The 21,500-nt window shown below is 42.6% G+C and overlaps 2 protein-coding genes across 4 annotated transcripts in view; one reads left to right on the top strand and one right to left on the bottom strand.

The window, feature by feature from the left end:
- The first annotated feature begins 245 nt into the window (after nt 1-245).
- On the top strand, nt 246-11,168 carry LOC124286416 (dehydrogenase/reductase SDR family member on chromosome X-like). Its single transcript, XM_046722790.1, has 7 exons — nt 246-393; nt 1,158-1,259; nt 1,514-1,582; nt 2,677-2,778; nt 5,007-5,208; nt 7,350-7,569; nt 9,397-11,168. The coding sequence occupies exons 1-7, from the start codon at nt 255-257 to the stop codon at nt 9,589-9,591; spliced, it is 1,029 nt and encodes a 342-aa protein (XP_046578746.1). The 5' UTR covers nt 246-254; the 3' UTR covers nt 9,592-11,168.
- The window catches only part of LOC124286414 (arylsulfatase B-like), a 121,323-nt gene continuing 110,863 nt past the window's right edge, over nt 11,041-21,500 (bottom strand). The window contains exons 6-14 of one of the 3 annotated variants that reach the window (XM_046722788.1): nt 19,841-19,902; nt 19,467-19,568; nt 18,739-18,802; nt 17,149-17,246; nt 15,597-15,736; nt 13,727-13,785; nt 12,493-12,604; nt 12,163-12,293; nt 11,525-11,786 (exon numbers count right to left, since the gene is read on the bottom strand). In XM_046722788.1, coding sequence (XP_046578744.1) covers nt 11,614-11,786; nt 12,163-12,293; nt 12,493-12,604; nt 13,727-13,785; nt 15,597-15,736; nt 17,149-17,246; nt 18,739-18,802; nt 19,467-19,568; nt 19,841-19,902 — 941 coding nt within the window. In that variant the 3' untranslated portion in view covers nt 11,525-11,613. Of the gene's footprint in view, nt 11,397-11,524; nt 11,787-12,162; nt 12,294-12,492; nt 12,605-13,726; nt 13,786-15,596; nt 15,737-17,148; nt 17,247-18,738; nt 18,803-19,466; nt 19,569-19,840; nt 19,903-21,500 lie in introns of those variants that run through there. The other 2 variants (XM_046722785.1, XM_046722787.1) reach the window with 2 other exon arrangements.

Raw genomic sequence — 21,500 nt, 5'->3', positions numbered from 1 at the left:
ATCGGATGGTTTCTTTCGCTATTCAAAACTTTAAAACGTATAACTCTTAAAACTGTCTTTATTTTGTGCTATTATTAACGCTACTGCTTCATTTTCCATCGATTTGGACGTCTTTTTGTGTAGGATAGCGTGGAAGCTTCTTTCGGTTGTTGTGTCAAAAGATTGAGCTCTGAACAAAGCCAGCACAGCAAACGCTGTGTGGAGTCGGCAAAACCGGAAGTTTACAAGGGGAAGTAATCATCAAACGATGCGAAATGTCAGAAGGGGAAAGTCTTCAGATTTCTTTTCAGATTTTATTCCTTCATATCTGGTCATGCTTAAAACTCTACCTCATCGGAGTATACGCATTGCTTAAAGAACTAGCAGAGAAAACAGTAGTACCTGTGTTTGAGGGTAGGGATCACTACATAGTTACAGATTATTTCATTTTCGAATTCCTGCAGATTGAACGAAGTGTTGTAAAATATCGGCATGATACGGTTATGCGTTTTCTTTGTGTTATATTTATTCATAAGTAGGAAAATGCGGCATTATTGACTGCAGTGATGCCTAACACTAACGAGTGGTCTCAATATATGAAAAAAGATGGATTAAGAAAACTATAAAGCTCTAAAACAGACCTAGAAAAGAACTTTAGGTAGGGTGAGATTTACACAGAATTAGAGCTGTGGCGATATATCGTAGTAGTATCGATAATCGTGATACTTTTTCTGACAGTAAATATATCTATACTTTTTTCCGTATCGTGATATATATCGTTGACCTTTAAATTGTGAATTTTTTTTACTAGAAATTGACGGTTATGTCAAAATTTACACTGTTTCTTGTTATCAAAATACACTTTTTTAAAGAAAATAACTAAAGATAGCATATCGTGATATGCATCGTATTGAATCATATCCTTCCATGATATATCGCAATACGTATCGTATCATGAAATTTCTGTATCGTCACACCTGTAGTGAGAATAATTCTCCTCTTTACCCTATATTTGCTTGAGGCAGGGTAAATCATTTGGATGATGTGCATCATTCCTTATTATACGGTAGTATTTTGTTTGAATCATGATGTTGCATAAACGTTATAAACACGATTGAGATGTATTTATCACATGAATGACATGGATTTAACATTACTTCATACATTCTCCCTTACAGATACCAGTGATGGACTGGTAGCCATAGTAACAGGGGGAGCATCTGGCATTGGATATCAAGTTACCAGGAAATTGGCTCTGAAAAATGTCCACGTTTTCATAGGTAATGCAATTAAGCAGGTGAAAGCCTAATAACCAGGTGGTGCATTAAACAGTTATTGATGATCATAATTGAGTTTTCTGTGTTCCTATGTTGTATGTCATGTTAAATCATTTTAATGTTGAAAAATGTAAATGTTTATGTGAGATAAATTAATAATTTAGTCCCATTTTTGCTAATTCTGTACAGATTCCTTATAAACATGGAAGATTTATTGATAATAATATGTCATGATACATCCATAATTATTTCAACAGCTGGCAGAAGTAAGCAGGAAGCTGATGAAGCTATAGCGAAGATCAGAGCTGAACTGTCAACAGTTAGAGGTCAGAAAAATAATATTATTAATAGATTTTTAATATGTAATCACCATACAATGAAAATGAAAGAACAAAAGTTATGTGAAGAAATACACTGAACATACATACAGCATTAACCACTGTTAACACAGAAAGCCAGTGTCTTTCATGGCAGATTTAGAGGTTTATGGTTCCAGTAATTACATTTTGTAACTCTGGAAAAAATATGCATTCATGTGCTTGTATGGATAACATTTGCAAACCCCTGTACACAGCTGGGAATTGTGGAGTCTATGTCTATTGAACAACTACAAGAGTCCACTCCTGTTCATTCAGGTGGATGTTGTATGGTACATTGGGTGAGCTGGTCCCATTTCCACAAATGGATGGGAGCACTTGGGTTATAATACATCTGGTCTTTTTACAATTAGTATACAATGGAAATGAATCATCAAAGCTTAGGTCAAGAAACATACTGAACATACTACAAATCAGTGTATTGACCACTGTTAACAGAGATAGCCGATGTCCTTTACTGACAAACTCTTTCTGGTTTGCATGCAACGATGCATATCAGCAATTATCTTTTTAAACTTTGGAAAAACATTCATGTGCTTGTATGGATAACATTTGCAACAGCCTCTAAACAGCTGGGATTCATGAAGTTCATCATGTTTTAAAATGAATATGACCATTGAACAACTGCAACAGTAACAGTCCACTCCTGTTAGATTCAGGTGGATGTTTTCATGTACATTTGGTGAACGGGGCCCATTTCTATAAAGGGATGGTAGCACTTGGGGTATTTTAAGCCTGTATTAAAAAGTAAGGTTTGATCATCCTAGTTCTACAGTTCCTGTGTGGAACTGGGTGCTGATCTCCACTGCTTATGTCTGACCCTTATACAGCGAAATACGAGAGAGCAACCTCCTCAGTTATGTCAGTGGTGTTATGAATTATGGGGAGCAATAACAGTTACATATTTAGTGATTTATGCAGAATGCGTCGTAAAACTAAACTCACTCACTATGATCATTGGTCAGCACCACACCTGTACAGAACCAATATCATTCTGTTCTTGGTCGTGCTTGAAGTGATTAACCCACAATTGTCTTTTCTAGTTCAATTCCTACACCTGGATCTAGCATCTCTGACATCTGTCCGGTCATTCGTAGAGAACTTCCAGCACACAGGGTTGCCGCTGCACATCTTGATCAACAATGGTATGTGTCAGAGACATTGACGGATTACTGACTGATTTTATATGGCTTTGTCAAAGTCAAGGATCTAAGATAAGAAAAGTAAGGCTGAAGAGTTGAATGAATGCCAAGATGATGGTCATGGTGCAGAACCACAAAGCAATCGTAGTGTTACGATCTCTGGTGCCGGTATACTTTATCATAGCCTTACAAATACTATGAACAGTTTGTGGATAGGACCCCTGGACTGCTATAGACACATATCCATTTTCTGTCAACGACACTTCATTTTGAGTCATGAGTAGATGCAATGTGATAGTGATTGCTGCAAATAATGCGGACTGAAGTTATAAGTATATGAGGGACACTCAATTTCACCGCAGTTAATATGAACATTCTTTTGTGACATGTGAGTAAAATTAATATTAATAAACTAGATTGCAAACATAAGTCCAGATATGCAAAGAACATGTTTTCTCATGAGATAGTATAACAACAGGATTAACTTTCATAATCCAATATTGATTTGCTGCCATTCTATCCCTAGGCTTATCTATGGGATCAGCTTTTCTACCGTAATATACGGTGGTTCACTTGTGAGTTAGTATTTTTGCAGTGCTTGTAGCATCTTTGACTAGGGACCATTAGTATCAATGACTAGGGACAAAAGAAGCAGGCATCAAATTTTGTACACCTGATGGTGACTTAACTACATGAATGATCAAATACATACAACAATAACCGGTAGCTTAACATCTGGACTTGACATTGTTTGATCATGTAATTCTCTGTCCTTGGCTGTATGAACACAGTCTGTGTGGCTTCACAATGAAGCTTTCGCTAGCTAAGACTTAAAAAGTATATATGAATCTTTGACTGTGCAATCAACAAGCTATCGGTCCAAAGTCACAGTAATTGTATACATGTAGCTAGGGACCATTCATGTTTATGGCTGTAGGAGGCATGATGATGATTTTTATGGAGGGCAACACCCACCACCCCAATGTGAACCCCACCCACCCCTCACACACCATTAAAATTTTATGTACAAAGTAAGTGAACCCATTGCATGTCATGTACAAAATCAATGACACACACCCCTCGATAATTTTTAAGCATTTGTTTATAAAAATGTAATGCCGAAATTTATGTACAGAATTGACACCTCCCCTCCCCAGAACAGAATGGGTGACCCCCTTAAAATCATCATAACCCCTCTAGCCATAAATTCTGAACAGTCTGTTATAAGTCTTGGGCGATAAGTTATAACTTGATACTGCTTACTAAGTAAATGTACAGCCTTCAATAACACCGTTTCTATACCATCATAGAATTCCATAGCAGCCATGGAAGTTCCTAGTCTCTTTACCCGTGAAGGTACGGGTTAGAAAATTGGCCTTCAGTAACCCATGCTTGTCGTAAGAGGCAACTAACGGGATCGGGTGGTCAGGCTCGCTGACTTGGTTGACACATGTCATCGGTTCCCAATTGCGCAGATCAATGCTCATGCTTTTGATCACTGGGTTGTCTGGTCCAGACTCGATTATTTACAGACCGCCGTCATATAGCTGGAATATTGCTGAGTGCAATGTAAAACTGAACTCACTCACTCCTAGTCTCTTTATGTTTGATTTGGTGTCTTCATTTCTGTAATCAAATATGCCAGCATATTTGGGAAAGTCATGAGAACTGTGATCACATGTTATTTTCTGTCACGTCTCTATCCAAGCTGATACAGTGTAAAGCATGGATCTGTACTGACATTATTTGGAAGGATTCACTAAGATCTGTGAACTTATATAACACCTGGCATTTACTCAAAGCAGAGGGTAGTTGGATGTATCAATACCAGGGGTATATGCAGCTTTTTGAGAAAGGGGGTGCACACTATTGAGAGGGGGGGGGTTTGCACACTTCATTTTTACCTGAGTTTCAATGGTCATTAAACAAACTTTCAGGACAAAAGAGGGGGTGCGCACCCCTGCACCCCCCCTCTCGATCAGCCTATGAATACTGTATATTCAACACAGGTGTTTGTTCAGAGATTTGGGATAATGCAATGTTGACTTATTTTGGGAAGGTTGTAATCATGCATTTGAAATTTGTCAATTGTTGCCATGGTTTCATGTTTCTGCCTTTATAATTCTTGAAGAGATGCATGTTTTATGTATACCAGCTACTGGTAATGTAATTTTAAAGGTATGTGTTCATCATAAGCAGAGATTTATCTGAATGGATTGTGTCTTCCCCAGCTGGGGTTATGCTGGTTCCCTACTCTGAAACCGAAGATGGACTGGAGACTCACTTCCAGGTGAACTACCTGTCTCACCTGTACCTCACGTCGCTGCTGCTGAACAAGCTGAAAGCCTCTGGTAAACCAGACAGGTGTGCTCACATCATCAACGTGTCCTCCGTTGTACACTGGGTTGCTGATGCCACCGACATCCAGCCAAGGTGAGGAGTCGGACTAGAGCTGATCATTCCTGTCTCTGAGTGTGGTTACCATTCTGGTGCAGAGTTGTGTCCCTTGTTTATGCTAGGATTTGCAGTTTGAGGGTTCAGATCACGATATACTTCCTCATTACTGATTTTCGTATGTTTACATCATACCTAAGTGTGGTTACGATGGTTTTAGCATTTTGGAAAAGTGCAGGGTCATTTTCTGTTTTGGCACCCTGGTAATTTTTTTAGAAAATGCAGCACTGGTTATTCTTGGGCTGTTATTTTTGTTCCCCTTCAGTGTACCTGAATTCCACAGAAATTGTCCCAAATGCATTTTGTGAAGTGTGCTTGAAATGGGTCTGTGTGCCCGTTGTTTCCTGCAGCATAAGACCCGTGAAGGTCTGGGTTAGAATATTGATCTTCAGTAACCCATGCTTGTCGTAAGAGGCGTCGAACGGGATCGGGTGGTCAGGCTCGCTGGCTACATGTCATCGGTTCCCAATTGCGCAGATCGATGCTCATGCTACCGCCGCCATATAGCTGGAATATTGCTGAGTGCGGTGTAAAACTAAACTCATTCACTCACTCCTCCAGCATTGAAGCTGGTATACAACCCAGAATACTGTTCAAACCCTGCTTCACATGAAAAGTAACTAACAAGATTGGTGGTTAATCCTTGTCAATGTATCCAAATGACATAGATTGATGCTGATGATGTCAATCACTGACTTGTCTGGTCTAGACTCGGGTATTTACAGACTGCCATCATATTGCTGGAATATTGTGTGATATTAACAACAAACAAATGAAGTATTCAACTTTCATGCACTCACTCACTCCACTATGGATCTCATAGGGCAGGTGGGGCGGTGGGGTAGCCTAGTGGTTATAGCGTTGGCTCATCACGCCGAAGACCCGGGTTCGATTCCCCACATAGGCACAATGTGTGAAGCCCATTTCTGGTGTCCCCTGCTGTGATATTGCTGGAATATTGCTAAAAGCGCGTTAAACCAAAGTCAGTCAGTCAGTCAGTCATAGGGCAGGTACATGTTCCTGGAAAGATGACTCAAATGACAATACGTGGTTGGTCACCTCCAGGACAGTCCAACTCTCCACTTGTTACATGCTGTATTCTGTATGATAGTTCACAGCAGGTCTTCACAAAAGTTGAAACTGATTAAGCTGGCATGTGTAAACATCACGTGATGTGGGGCGGTGGGGTAGCCTTGTGGCTATAGCGTTCACTCATCACGCTGAAGACCAAGTTCGATCCCTCACATAGGTACAGTGTGTGAAGCCCATTTCTGGTGTCCCCTGCTGTGATATTGCTGGAATATTGCTAAAAGCGCGTTAAACCAAAGTCAGTCAGTCATAGGGCAGGTACATGTTCCTGGAAAGATGACTCAAATGACAATACGTGGTTGGTCACCTCCAGGACAGTCCAACTCTCCACTTGTTACATGCTGTATTCTGTATGATAGTTCACAGCAGGTCTTCACAAAAGTTGAAACTGATTAAGCTGGCATGTGTAAACATCACGTGATGTGGGGCGGTGGGGTAGCCTTGTGGTTATAGCGTTCACTCATCACGCTGAAGACCAAGTTCGATCCCTCACATAGGTACAGTGTGTGAAGCCCATTTCTGGTGTCCCCTGCTGTGATATTGCTGGAATATTGCTAAAAGCGCGTTAAACCAAAGTCAGTCAGTCAGTCAGTCATAGGGCAGGTACATGTTCCTGGAAAGATGACTCAAATGACAATACGTGGTTGGTCACCTCCAGGACAGTCCAACTCTCCACTTGTTACATGCTGTATTCTGTATGATAGTTCACAGCAGGTCTTCACAAAAGTTGAAACTGATTAAGCTGGCATGTGTAAACATCACGTGATGTGGGGCGGTGGGGTAGCCTTGTGGCTATAGCGTTCACTCATCACGCTGAAGACCAAGTTCGATCCCTCACATAGGTACAGTGTGTGAAGCCTATTTCTGGTGTCCCCAGCCGTGATATTGCTTGAATATTGCTAAAACCAAACTCACTCACTCAGGTGATACACATTTACATACTCACGTGTGCACACAATACATTCATGAACTGTGTAGAATTGTGCAACATGCCTGTTGATTTAACGGAGACTTTTTCTTGATATTTTCAGCCACACAAGTATATCTTCGTACTCCCCACATTCGGCATACGCAAGTTCCAAACTTGCTGTGATTATGTCAACCTACATACTCAGCCAGTTGCTGAAGGGAGATAACTCTAATGTGACTGCCAACTGTCTCCATCCTGGAGTTGTCAATACAAATTTGTATGACAATATACACTGGTCAGTTCGATGGGTCATGGATATAATGCGTCATCTGTTCTTCAAGGTACTGTCACGATTGAATCTCATGTCACCAACCTCCTTGGTCTGCAAATGTGGAAGGGTAGTCTAGTGGTTAAAGTATTCACTGTTCCTCTTCACCTTCAAGGGGGTGGGGTAGTCTAGTGGTTAAAGTATTCACTGTTCCTCTTCACCTTCAGGGGGGATGGGTAGTCTAGTGGTTAAAGTATTCACTGTTCCTCTTCACCTTCAGTGGGTGGGTGGGGGTAGTCTAGTGGTTAAAGTATTCACTGTTCCTCTTCACCTTCAAGGGGTGGGGTAGTCTAGTGGTTAAAGTATTCACTGTTCCTCTTCACCTTCAGGGGGTGGGTAGTCTAGTGGTTAAAGTATTCACTGTTCCTCTTCACCTTCAGGGGTGGGGTAGTCTAGTGGTTAAAGTATTCACTGTTCCTCTTCACCTTCAAGGGGTGGGGTAGTCTAGTGGTTAAAGTATTCACTGTTCCTCTTCACCTTCAGGGGGATGGGTAGTCTAGTGGTTAAAGTATTCACTGTTCCTCTTCACCTTCAGGGGGGTGGGGGTAGTCTAGTGGTTAAAGTATTCACTGTTCCTCTTCACCTTCAGGGGTGGGGTAGTTTAGTGGTTAAAGTATTCACTATTCCTCTTCACCTTCAGGGGGTGGGGTAGTCTAGTGGTTAAAGTATTCACTATTCCTCTTCACCTTCAGGGGTGGGTAGTCTAGTGGTTAAAGTATTCACTGTTCCTCTTCACCTTCAGGGGGTGGGGTAATCAAGGGTTAAAGTATTCACTGTTCCTCTTCACCTTCAGTGGGTGGGGTAGTCAAGTGTGAAAGTATTCACTGTTCCTCTTCACCTTCAGTGGGGTTGGTAGTCAAGTGTTAAAGTATTCACTGTTTCTCTTCACCTTCAGGGGTGGGTAGTCAAGTGTTAAAGTATTCACTGTTCCTCTTCACCTTCAAGGGGGTGGGGTAGTCTAGTGGTTAAAGTATTCACTGTTCCTCTTCACCTTCAGTGGGGTGGGTAGTCTAGTGGTTAAAGTATTCACTGTTCCTCTTCACCTTCAGTGGGGTGGGGCAGTCAAGTGTTAAAGTATTCACTGTTCCTCTTCACCTTCAAGGGGGTGGGTAGTCTAGTGGTTAAAGTATTCACTGTTCCTCTTCACCTTCAAGGGGTTGGGTAGTCAAGTGGTTAAAGTATTCACTGTTCCTCTTCACCTTCAGTGGGGTGGGTAGCCAAGTGTTAAAGTATTCACTGTTCCTCTTCACCTTCAGTGGGGTGGGTAGTCAAGTGTTAAAGTATTCACTGTTCCTGTTCCCCTTCAGGGGGTGGGGTAGTCAAGTGTTAAAGTATTCCCCTTCAGGGGGTGGGGTAGTCAAGCGTTATTGTATTCACTGTTTCTCTTCACCTTCAGTGGGGTGGGGTAGTCAAGTGGATAAAGTATTCACTGTTCCTCTTCACCTTCAGGGGGTGGGGTAGTCAAGTGTTAAAGTATTCACTGTTCCTCTTCACCTTCAGGGGTGGGTAGTCAAGTGTTAATGTATTCACTGTTCCTCTTCCCCTTCAGGGGTGGGTAGCCAAGCGTTAATGTATTCACTGTTCCTCTTCACCTTCTCCTGGGATATAGCTTACCTATGTCTAAACTAACGTTGTCACTCTGAGGCGTGAGTGGATCATTATGTACATGTGCCAAGTAAATATATTTCATAATTCTGCATCCACCTTTTTATCAACTTTTTCAGTTCTTTCCACTGATAACTTAGTATATTTTATGAGTTACAAGTATGTAATATTTCACTTTTTTACTTAAGAGAATGGTCAATTCTTACATCAATTTCTCAAAATTGTTCTTTTTCAGAATGCCATTGAAGCTGCTAACAGTGTGGTGTTCTTGGCACTCTCTCCCTTGGTTGAAAGTCATACTGGAGGTTACTATGACAACTGCAAAGTCAGCCAATCAAAGCACTGTACTTACTCTAAGACATGTCAATATAATTTAGAAAAAATGTCTTGTGAACTTCTGGGTATTCAGAGTTTCAGTCAGACATCCTGACCAAATGACTGTCACCATTTTTGTATTACCAATATATTTATTTATAGTCCTAGTCTGTTGGAGCGAATATTGATGGCACTGATGCAACCTTTGTTCCCTTTTGTCCTTGAATCCTCATTGGATTTGTCTTTCTGGGGAATAATTTGAGCGGAAACTGATCTTGTATTAAAAACTTTGTCTTCGAGAAAGATAGATCAATTTGATGCTCAATACTGATTACAAGTTGATCCAAATATTAACATTTGTCTCGCTATCTTGGTTTGATGTTGGATTTCCAGACAAGAACAAATTGCCTTGCCATTCTGATCACAGCTTCACTATCACCATCATCCCGCTGACGAACCTGCTTGAGTTTGGTGACAGAGGACACACTGTCTGTTTTGGCCCAATACAGACACAATGCCATTACATTCAAGTCACCAGTTGTGACAACGTAAACATCTTTTCCCTTTGACCGTCGAAGATGGCTACAGGAAGATCTGGGCTAATACCCATGGTGAACTGAGCCATCCCAGATCATCACACACATGAATTGGGGCTTTGGCACTCAACGCCAACAGCTCTGTCAAGGACATTGGTCCAAGGATGTTTTTCTTAGTGCAACTTCATCACCTTCGGCCCCTGGGATCTGTCAGTCGAAGACATCAATGGAGTGCACATATTCCGGCCTCTGAATTTGTCGACATCAACACAGAGGTAGAGGTGCGACGATCTGAGATGCCCCAAGCTGTTACCCTTGCATGTTAGGTATTGGATGATTGCCTAACTCAGTACCAAGAATATTGCATATCGTAAGGGCAACAACGGTTCCTGATGTTTTGAGCAACAGTTGCAACATAATCTGGATCAACTTATCACCTGTCCTTGGTCGAAAGATGGCGAATACTGGGGAGCAGGCTGGGAGGAAGGTGGTTGGAATACGTGTTCGAGTGAATGTTCTACTTTGTTCTAAACTATTGATAGAGTGAGTGAGTGACTTTAGTTTTAAGCCGCCTTTAGCAATATTCCAGCAATATCACGGCAGCATTTTATGATCGAAGATGGGAGAGATACGGATACTATTGTGTCAATATAAGTGTAGAAATAAGGGGACATCCTGTGTTTCAGTACCATTGATACAGTTATGTATTTGAGTGACCCTGTATATGTGTGTTTTCTATTGTATTATACATGTGTTTCAGTACTTTAGTACAATTACATACTGTGTCGTCTTCTCAAGTCATATTTCTACTCACTGCTCAAAACTATCGTCAAACATATGACTTATATGAAAAGAATACCGACTCAACGTGCACTGGCATATGAAAACTTGGCTGACAGCCTGACACACATGCTCGTTAAAGCGGATATATGTGGCTAGATTTTTTTTGGTACACACGAAAGAACTAAGTCGGGGAAAAGCGACCGTAGGTCAAAAATATTAAATTGAATGTAACCGAATACAATAGCTGTTATCTCTACTGTCATTTTATGGGCATTTGTCTCTGCAAGATTAAGAAGACAGCCAATGTACAGTTACGTCATGTATATTTTGATTTCATGTAATGTATTTGCTAAAATATAATATATCGTTTTGATTGTGCTTTTAAGATTTTCTTTCCGTGTAACATTGTGGAGCTTACATCAGGTGTTCTAGCACCATCCGGGGGACCACACTCCACCCCAGTTTTTGGGATTGGCCTTGGGGTCTTCAGGGGGGTAGTGTGCCGGCACCATGGACTGTCTCCACCCCTCCAGTCTCTGCTTCATGGAGGCCAGGAGGTCGGGGAACTCGGTCGCCAGGTCATGGTGTTCAGTCGGGTCAGCTGGAAGGGGCAATACGTTTTAGTGTTAAACTGGTCCAATGATAAAGTTTCACTACAAACTTGACGTTCAGGTAGCCCATTTATACACGTTGGCTCCCGTCTAAGCAAACTAAAGAGTAAAACAAATGGACGATTCAGTCATCTTTATTTAGATTATGGGTGTATGTGAAAACGTATTTTGAACCAAATACACATTTTACACAATACAACAGGTGTTTTAACACCATCCGGGGGACCACACTCCACCCCAGTTCTTGGGATCACCCTTGGGGTCTCTAGGGGGGTAGTGTGCCGGCACCATGGACTGTCTCCACTTCTCCAGTCTCTGTTTCATGGAGGCCAGGAGGTCGGGGAACTCGGTCGCCAGGTCATGGTGTTCAGTCGGGTCAGCTGGAAGGGGCATATACGTTTTAGTGTTAAACTTGATAATGCTGCCAACTCAAAATATCTTCAAATTCATAATACTGTAGTCTACATAAGTCCACACATGAAATGCCCGTTTTGCTGGGTGCTCCCTGGGCTGTGACCCATGCTTGTCGTAAACGGTGACTAACGGGTCGGGTGGTCAGGCTCGCTGACTTGGTTGACACATGTCTTTGTATCCCAATTCATGCTGTTGATCACTGGATTGTCTGGTCTTGGCTCGATTATTTACAGACAGCTACCATACAGCTGGAATATTGCTGAATGTGGCGTTAAACAACAAACCAAACCATCCATCCACCTCAGAGATCTAGTTGACCTACCATCATGAACCCTGACATACCTGTAATGTTATACAGCTGGTATAAAGGCCATGTCTTTTTGTCCACTTGGATATCTTCATCCAACCTCGGCAATGGGTACCAGTCGTTGTAGGGGCCGGGTTTGCCGTGTATCAGCTTCAGATCCCCATACCTAGGGGAGACAACACATATCTTCACCCGTACACTGCACATGTCTCTAATCAGGGTAGGAAAGTGTCAAATGTATGGTCAGCTTATATACTAACACAAATAGGTAAATAAGTCCATGGTAGTGAATGGATCTAGGCATTGACTATAATAAAATATGTCAATGGAGTATCACGGATGGGAAAACTGGATTAGCAACAAACCTGATGGCCGAGTTGTTCGCGAGGTCATCTATGTTGTACACAAACTCCTGCCTGTTGCTGGGCGAGTTCCGACTCAGCATGTCCCACTGGTTCACGCCATCCAAGCCAGGGTCTGAGATGACAAGCAGTTAATGTCAATACCATAAGGAGAGTGTTGGGAGAAACAAATGGCTCAAGACGGTTGGTTGCCCTGACCATGATACGCATCATATTATAATCAAAACTCCAAATACAATGATTGGAGTATTGGTAGTTTATGTAGCTGATTTGGTCATATACGTTTCGTCATGGCTGTATGATTTTTGCATTAATAAATCATACATGGGAAACCCATTATCAATATCACAGTTCTAATAAAGCACATTTTTGCCCTGAACAAATATAGTTAAAGTACGAGGACGCTCGCGTCCGAGTGCTTTAACGTTATAATAGTTCAGGGCAAAAATGTGCTTGTTCCCATGTTCAGGTAGTTTATTACACTATATATGGGGGTAGAGCGAACTGTATTTCTTTCCTCAGATGCCAAATTTAATACACACAGGGATTAATCAAGGCAGAAAACAATCAGAAAAGCGACGGTGTCGGTGACCTAAATTAACCATCCTCGTTCTGGGCTAGCTGACGGGCTCTTCCAGTGACGTGTCTGCTCCCCTACGTTAAGACGCACGTTGCCGTGAAAACAACGTAATTCAATCGCATCTGTGATTAACGTAAACCATAATAGCAATATGGATGTCGCGTTTCTACTACCAATGTAAGTTTAGAACCCTAAATCAGATGAAGCTGGAGTCACGCGACATTCCACGGATGCATTGTGGAACTGTAAACATTGCGAACGTTGCCGTGTCTATAATTGTGAGTCGAGCTGAGACATTTCCTTTCTGTCTAAAAGCAAAAAAGTAATGTTTCCACCAGTGATGTTAGCCGAGTGAAGCAACTGCAAACCGAGAAACGGAGACCGTAGGAGACTGTACGAGGCGATGACAACTGACATGCATCGTGACGTCGGTTACCAAGGGTACGTTTGATAACGAGGTGACAGACGAGCAATGGCATATTGACGTCAACACAGTGTGACGTCATGCAAAAACTGCACTTTATCGCCTTATAAAGTACTGTCGGTGCCATTGATCCTTTAGAAAAGTATCTTAGAAATCCTGGTATAGTAGGAATAATGCAAAAATGTCATACACTCAACTCACTCACTAACTGGCTCACTCATTCACTCACTCACCTGGTCGACCCCCAGCCAGGTGGAGGAGTGTTGGGAACCAGTCAACTGCGTGTATCATTCTGCAACACACAAACTGGCTGTTTGCTACAAAAGGCAAATGTGCCTAGTAATTTCCTAAAGCGAGCAAGACACTGAAAGAACTATTCAGCCAGGACTAAACACAGGCCCGTGAAGGACATGAGTCATACACTTTTCATCATTTATCAGTGGCCACACATAAGACAATATATCATTGATCAGCGAGGGCGTGGCTTGAATACAAACTGTTTCAGAAATGGTTGTCAATTACACATTTTCTTGCGTCAAAGTTTCAATTTATATTCAACTGACACAATCAAGTGCTGATTTATGTTTTGAAATATATGGCGACTACCAGTGATGACTCACCTTCTCCCAGTGTAGCCCACCCCGAATGATAACTCACCCAATGTTCGTGCAACCTACCCTTAATGATGACTCACCCAATATTCGTGAAACCTACCCTTAATGATGACTCACCCAATACTCATGAAGCCTACCCTTAATGATGACTCACCCAATGCTCGTGAAACCTATCTCTAATGATGACTCACCCAATGATCGTGAAGCCTACCCCGAATGATGACACACCAATGCTCGTGAAGCCTACCCTTAATGATGACACACCAATGCTCGTGAAGCTATCTCTAATGATGACTCTCGCCCAATACCCCGAATGATGACACCCAATGCTCGTGAAACCCCTACCTAATGATGACTCACTCTAACGCTCGTGAGGCCTATGAAGCCTACCCTGAATGATGACACACCCAATGCTCGTGAACCCCACTCCTAATGATGACTCACCCAATATTCGTGAAGCCTACGCCTAATGATGACTGACTCAATGCTCGTGAAGGCCTACTCCGAATGATGACTCACCCAATATTCGTGAAGCCTACGCCTAATGATGACTGACTCAATGCTCGTGAAGGCCTACTCCGAATGATGACTCACCCAATATTCGTGAAGCCTACGCCTAATGATGACTCAACCAATACTTATGAAGCCTACCCTTAATGATGACTCACCCAATGCTCGTGAAACCTATCTCTAATGATGACTCACCCAATGTTCGTGAAACCTACCTCTAATGATGACTCACCCAATGCTCGTGAAACCTATCTCTAATGATGACTCACCCAATGCTCGTGAAACCTACCTCTAATGATGACTCACCCAATGCTCGTGAAACCTACCTCTAATGATGACTCACCTATGTTCGTGAAACCTACCTCTAATGATGACTCACCCAATACTCATGAAGCCTACCCTTAATGATGACTCACCCAATGCTCGTGAAACCTATCTCTCATGATGACTCGCCCAATGTTCGTGAAACCTACCTCTAATGATGACTCACCTATGTTCGTGAAACCTACCTCTAATGATGACTCACCCAATGCTCGTGAAGCCTACCCCGAATGATGACACACCAATGCTCGTGAAGCCTACCCTTAATAATGACACACCAATGTTCGCGAAGCCTACCCCGAATGATGACACACCCAATGCTCGTGAACCCCACTCCTAATGATGACTCACCCAAGGCTCGTGAAGTCTACCCGTATTGATGACTCACCCAATGCTCGTGAAGTCTACACGGACTCACCCAATGCTCGTGAAGCCTACCCGTAATGATGACTCACCCATTGCTCGTGAGGCATACCCGTAGTGATGACTCTCCCAATGCTCGTAAAGTCTACCCGTAATGATGACTCATTCAATGCTCGTGAAGTCCACCCCAAATGATGATTCACTCCGTGCTGGTGTAGCCTACCCTTAATGAGGACTCACCCGATGCTCGTGTAACACGAACTCCTAAGGATGGCTAACCCTGTCGATGACTCACCCTGTGTTGGTGTAGTTCAACTTCTCCAACAACGTCTTACTGTACACGAACGCCGTCCCTTTGGTCCCTCCTTCCCACAGAGTCTTCTTGCCTCCTCGGAGAGGCAGGTTGTTCGACCCAGCGTAAGTAGGACCACCGTTCTGTTTCAATACATTTTATCATTACTCATTCTGTAACCGATATTTACATTAATGTCCCTGCTACTTACTTATTTAACTCTAGTCATAAAACCACATTAAAGAGTTAAAGCGTTCACTCGTCACGCCGAACCCCCGGGTTCGATTCTCCACACGGGTACAATGTGTGAAGCCCATTTCTGTTCCCCGCCGTGATATTGTTGGAATATTGCAACAAGCGGCGTTAAACCCAACTCATTCACTCACTTTCCCATAAAACCCTGTACGCCCCGTTGTTGACACGCTTACCTCATAAGTCTTTGGACCAATATTACCAATACTACCAATACTGCCAATACCACCAATACTACCAATACTACCAATACTACCAATACTGCCAATACTGCCAATACTACCAATACTGCAAATACTACCAATACTACCAATACTACCAATACTACCAATACTGCAAATACTGCCAATGCTACCAATACTAACAATACTGCCAATACTACCAATACTATCAATAGTGCCAATACTGCCAATACTACCAATACTGCCAATACTACCAATACTGCCAATACTACCAACACTGCAAATGCTACCAATACTACCAAAACTGCCGTAGTGCCAATACCGCTGCCATACTACCAATCACTGCCAATACTGCCAATGCCTACCAATACTACCAATACTGCTAATACTACCAAATACTGCCAATACTACCAATACTGCCAATACTACCAATACCATGCTGCCACTACCATACTGCAAATACTACCAATACTGCCAATACTACTGCAAATACTACCAATACTGCAATACTACCAATACTACCAATACTGCCAATACCATTAATACTGCAACAATACCAATACTGCCAGTACTACCAATCACTACCAATACTGCCAATTATATCAATACTACCAATACCAATTGTACCAACCGCAAATACTACCAATACTACTAATACTAATATTACTACTACCAATACTACCAATACTACAAATACTACCATACTACTACCAATACTACCAATACTACCAATACTCGCCAATGCCACCAATACCGCCAATACTACCAATACTGCCAATACTGTCTGCACTACCACTACCATCACTACTGCTATGCCAATACCACCAATACCAATACTGCCACTACCATCATGCACCAATACCGGCCAATACCGTGCCAATGTCACTACCAATACTGCACTAATACTGCAAATACTCGCCAATACCGGGCCATTACCGCCAATAATACCAATATCCAATACTACCAATACTCACCAATATCACATCACTGCTACTACCAATACTACCAATACTGCCAATACTACGTATACCAGTCTGCAGATGACACGATTGCGCAAGGACCGGCATTTAACTAAGGAAACCCCAGTTATGTGTCCCCGTCAAGTTGACATACTAACGCACGTCGGTGGTGAAGACAAGAAGGAGGTTGTCTATGAGGCCGCTGTCTCGTAGTGCCTGGGTGATGTTGCCGATCGCCTCATCCAGTGCCGATACCATGCCTGGCATGTACAGAAGGAATGATATAAACATAGCGTCCTGCAGAGTTTGAGTGTGTCAGAGATCAAACCAATGGTCAGCAATGGCCTGGCATGTACAGAAGGAATGATATAACATGGCATCCTGCACAGTTTGAGTGTGTCAGAGATCAAACCAGTGGTCACCAATGGCCACCGCATGTACAGAAGGAATGATAAAACATGGCGTATGGCCTTGGCATGTACAGAAGGAATGATATAACATGGCATCCTGCACAGTTTGGGCGTGTCAGAGAGCAAATCAGTGGTCAACAATGGCTGGCATGCACAGAAGGAACGATATATAACTTTGGCGTCTTGCAGGGTTTAAGTGTATCAGAGAGCAAAACCAATGGCCGACAATGGTCTGGTATGTACAGAAGGAATGATATAACATGGCGTCCTGCAGAGTTTGAGGTAAGCCAGAGATCAAACCAGTGGGTCAACAATGGCCTGGCATGTACAGAAGGAATGACATAACATAGCGTCCTGCAGAGTTTGAGTGTGTCAGAGATCAAACCAATGGTCAGCAATGGCCTGGCATGTACAGAAGGAATGATATAACATGGCAAGCAAACCAGTGGTCAACAATGGCCTGGCATGTACAGAAGGAATGCTATAACATGGCGTCCTGCAGGGTTTGAGTGTGTCAGAGATCAAACCAGTGGTCACCAATGGCCTGGCATGTACAGAAGGAATGATATAACATGGCGTCCTGCAGGGTTTGAGTGTGTCAGAGATCAAACCAGTGGTCACCAATGGCCTGGCATGTACAGAAGGAATGATATAACATGGCATCCTGCACAGTTTGGGTGTGTCAGAGATCAAACCAGTGGCCAACAATGGCCTGGCATGTACAGAAGGAATAATATAACATGGCGTCCTGCAGCGTTTGGGCGTATCAGAGAGCAAACCAATGGTCGACAATAGTCACCAACTATGATGACAGAGGGTCACTGACAGATGAACTAAATCAGTCATTACTCGGTTGATGTGACATAGGAATATATTCCTTCTTTCGCCACTGAGACAAAACAACAAAATTCACCACTCAGCAATGTCATCAGGTCATCAAGACAAATTGTCATCGCATCTTACAATGTTAGGATCTTTTGTCAATGGTATCATCGAGTTTCTCGGACCCGAAGTGAATTGTAGACAACTACCATCATGTAGCAACGATGGCAGAGGTTCACTGATGAACGAAATAAGCCATAATTAACGGATCGTGAGAGGTGTTGGTGCTGACGGAATGCGTACCTACCTTCCCCATCGTGATGACCTAACACCCGTCAGCGAGCCTGACCACCCGATCCCGTTACTCGCCTCTTACGACAAGTGTGGGTTGGTGAAGACCATTCCATCCCGGATCTTCACGGGTCACTGTCCTCTGTATACAAGTATACGTGCCTGTCAGAGTCGTCAGCACCACCTGGTGTTCAGTGTTAAACTCCCAAGGGACAATGGCATAAATTACCGCAATATGTCCTCCTTTGTGTCGTCTGGATGTTCTTGTACATATCTTCAAATCGTTGTGGAACCTGAAACATGACGCAAGATATTATCGTGCAATTGCCCCAAGATACATATTCAGATACATTCAGAACACTCTGGCGGAGAGAGAGATCTTGTGTCGTATTGCGGTACTGTATTCTATGTGTATGTGTGTATATCATCTTATGTTCTATAGCGGCACTGTCCGATGTGTGTATACCATTTTGTGTGGTATAGCTTTACATCGTACTGTCCCACTATAGTACACAAGATGGTATACACATTGTACTGTCCCGCGATACGACACCCGATGGTATATACACATCGTACATTACCGCTATAGAACACAAGATGGTATACACATCGTACTCTACCGCTATAGCACACGTATAGCAGCAGTAGTACCAGTACACATCTTGTGTCGTAAAGCTCTTTAGTACGATGTATACCATCTTGTGTTGTATAGCTGGACAGTACGATGTGTATACCATCTTGTGTTCTATAGCGGGACAGTACGATGTGTATACCATCTGAGTTCTATAGTGGTTCTGAGTGATGGTACTGTACAATGTGATCTACATGTAGTGATGGGTCACGATGTTCGGGGTATCTGATCTACCTGTAGTGATGGGTCACGATGTGTGTACGGGGTGTATCTGAGCTACCTGTAGTGATGGGTCACGATGTGTATACCGGTTCTATCTGATCTACCTGTAGCGGTTCATGGACAGACTGGAAGGGCAGGTACAGGTACAGGGGTTTGGTCTTGTCGTGGGTCCTGATGATTTCTTCAGCTCGCGAGGCAAACGTCATCTGAAACAAACACATCCAGTCGGGAAACCATTAACTTAGTTTCAAAATCTGGTTCCAACTACCAAAGATCGGAAATCTGACCTTTTTGGTTTGCTAGTTTGATTAACCACGTCTTAGCATTTGGCCTATAACTTTCTACTGGCCCGAACCGTGAGTATGGTCGTTTAATGATTGGCCGTCTGTTGATTGCTCTGAATCAATATTTGGTGGCCATCTAGGGACTGCTCTGCAATCAGTGTTGCTCACTGTCTAATGCTTATTCAATAACGTACCGCGGAGTAAGGTCCACTGTAATTTCTTGCCACTGTTTTATTTAACCGGAAGTCAAACCCACCTGCAAAACACAAATACAGACATGAATGTGTCGGGGTAAAATAGTAACAATCCACACATCATGCTTTTTCCAGATAATTATATTTAGTGGTTTCCAAGGTCGAGTATTACTATATGAACATCAGTTATCTCCCCTAACTTTGCAAGGTGCAGAGTTGCACCATGCATATATTTAGGATAAGGCACATGGAAATGGTGCCCTTTGGGCAAGACCATGACAAGCCACAAAATCATGGCAGGGCACATGCTATCTGATCAAGATGTTTTGAGAGAAATCTCCGTCCAGAGCGAAGATGATGACTGGACCCATGTTCCCAACAATAAAGAAACTTCTCAAGGATCTGATTCTGACATTTCTTGACATTTAAGTGTTAAAAATATCACTTTTTCACTCTTTTATTATTTGGAATGGGTTATCATGTACTTGCAAAACTGATCATTTTGTGAATTTTGATATTCCAATATCCACCCAATTTGGAAAGCCTTTCGTGTAAATTCTTCTATTATGACTAAACAGATCATATGCACTTAGAAACACATTACTTAACTGTTTGTATGCTCTGGAGAGCACTAAAGCTGAGATACACAACAAAAGATGGGTTATCACATTTTTGGTACAAATACAATGCCACAATTTGAGGGATGTCATTGTAAACCCACATCCATCTTTGAAAGTGAAGTTATTTTTTATTACAAAAACTAACTAACCCTAAATAAACATGTAGCAAAGCACTTTGCATGAAATTTGATCATACGCATCGCATATGCATTTGTGCACAATGAACGTTTTCACTTTTTGCATGCTTTTTGACACCTGAAGTTCACACACCTGATGTTGAAAATTGGAGATCGGTTGATTATTCTCCAGCCTCTGAATGTTGAGGAAACACGTTAATTTCAGCCTAAACTGCGCGTACGCCATGCCACGGCTTACATAAAAAATCAGCGTCTCTATGTCGTGGACATGCTGGAGACTGGAATGACCCAATATGAAGTGACCAGACATTTTGGTGTCCATCGAAACACGATCTGATCTCTATGGAGATGTTTTCAACATAATGGGTACATGGGGGGAACGGTGTGACATAACGTCGGCAAGACAACCACATTCGACTGACCCATCTAAGGAATCAAATCCAGACTGCCAATTTGACTGCTCAGACCATTCCTGGCGTACGTCCAATCAGCTCCTGTACTCAACCGGCTGAGGGAGCACAACCCTCTGCCCCGACAGTCTGCAATACGTTCAATTTTGCTCAAACGTCACCGACAGACACAGAAATGTAACTTTAAACTTCAGCAAGATAATGCCCGTCCACATGTCGCTCGTGTTGTAACATATCTCCTGAGACAGCAGAACATTCCGGTACTTCTCTGACCAGCTGTTTCTCCTGACCTGTCCCCTATCAAGGGATGAAATGGAGCGACGTTTACGTCAAGCCCAGAATCAGCCATTAGCGTTAGCTGAATTGGGACAAGCGTTGGTTCAGACATGGAACATTCCCCAAGCTTTCTTCAATCGCTTAGTGTCGTTTTGCATCGTCGTTGTCCAGCCTGCATCAACGCCATATTATAATGGTCTAACTGAGAACGAAGGGT

Source organism: Haliotis rubra, unplaced genomic scaffold, assembly GCF_003918875.1.
Source record: "Haliotis rubra isolate DU_JTF1 unplaced genomic scaffold, ASM391887v1 Scf382, whole genome shotgun sequence".
In the NCBI taxonomy this organism is placed as follows: Eukaryota; Metazoa; Mollusca; class Gastropoda; order Lepetellida; family Haliotidae; genus Haliotis; species Haliotis rubra.
Note: the sequence above shows the minus strand (reverse complement) of the source record. Positions and strands in the feature narration are given on the sequence as shown.

Coding starts and splice junctions, on each gene's coding strand:
- LOC124286416 (XM_046722790.1), top strand. CDS start 255: ATGTCAGAAGGGGAAAGTCTTCAGATTTCTTTTCAGATTTTATTCCTT. Junction 1,260..1,513: donor AAATGTCCACGTTTTCATAG/GTAATGCAATTA, acceptor TTATTTCAACAG/CTGGCAGAAGTAAGCAGGAA. Junction 7,570..9,396: donor TGCGTCATCTGTTCTTCAAG/GTACTGTCACGA, acceptor GTTCTTTTTCAG/AATGCCATTGAAGCTGCTAA.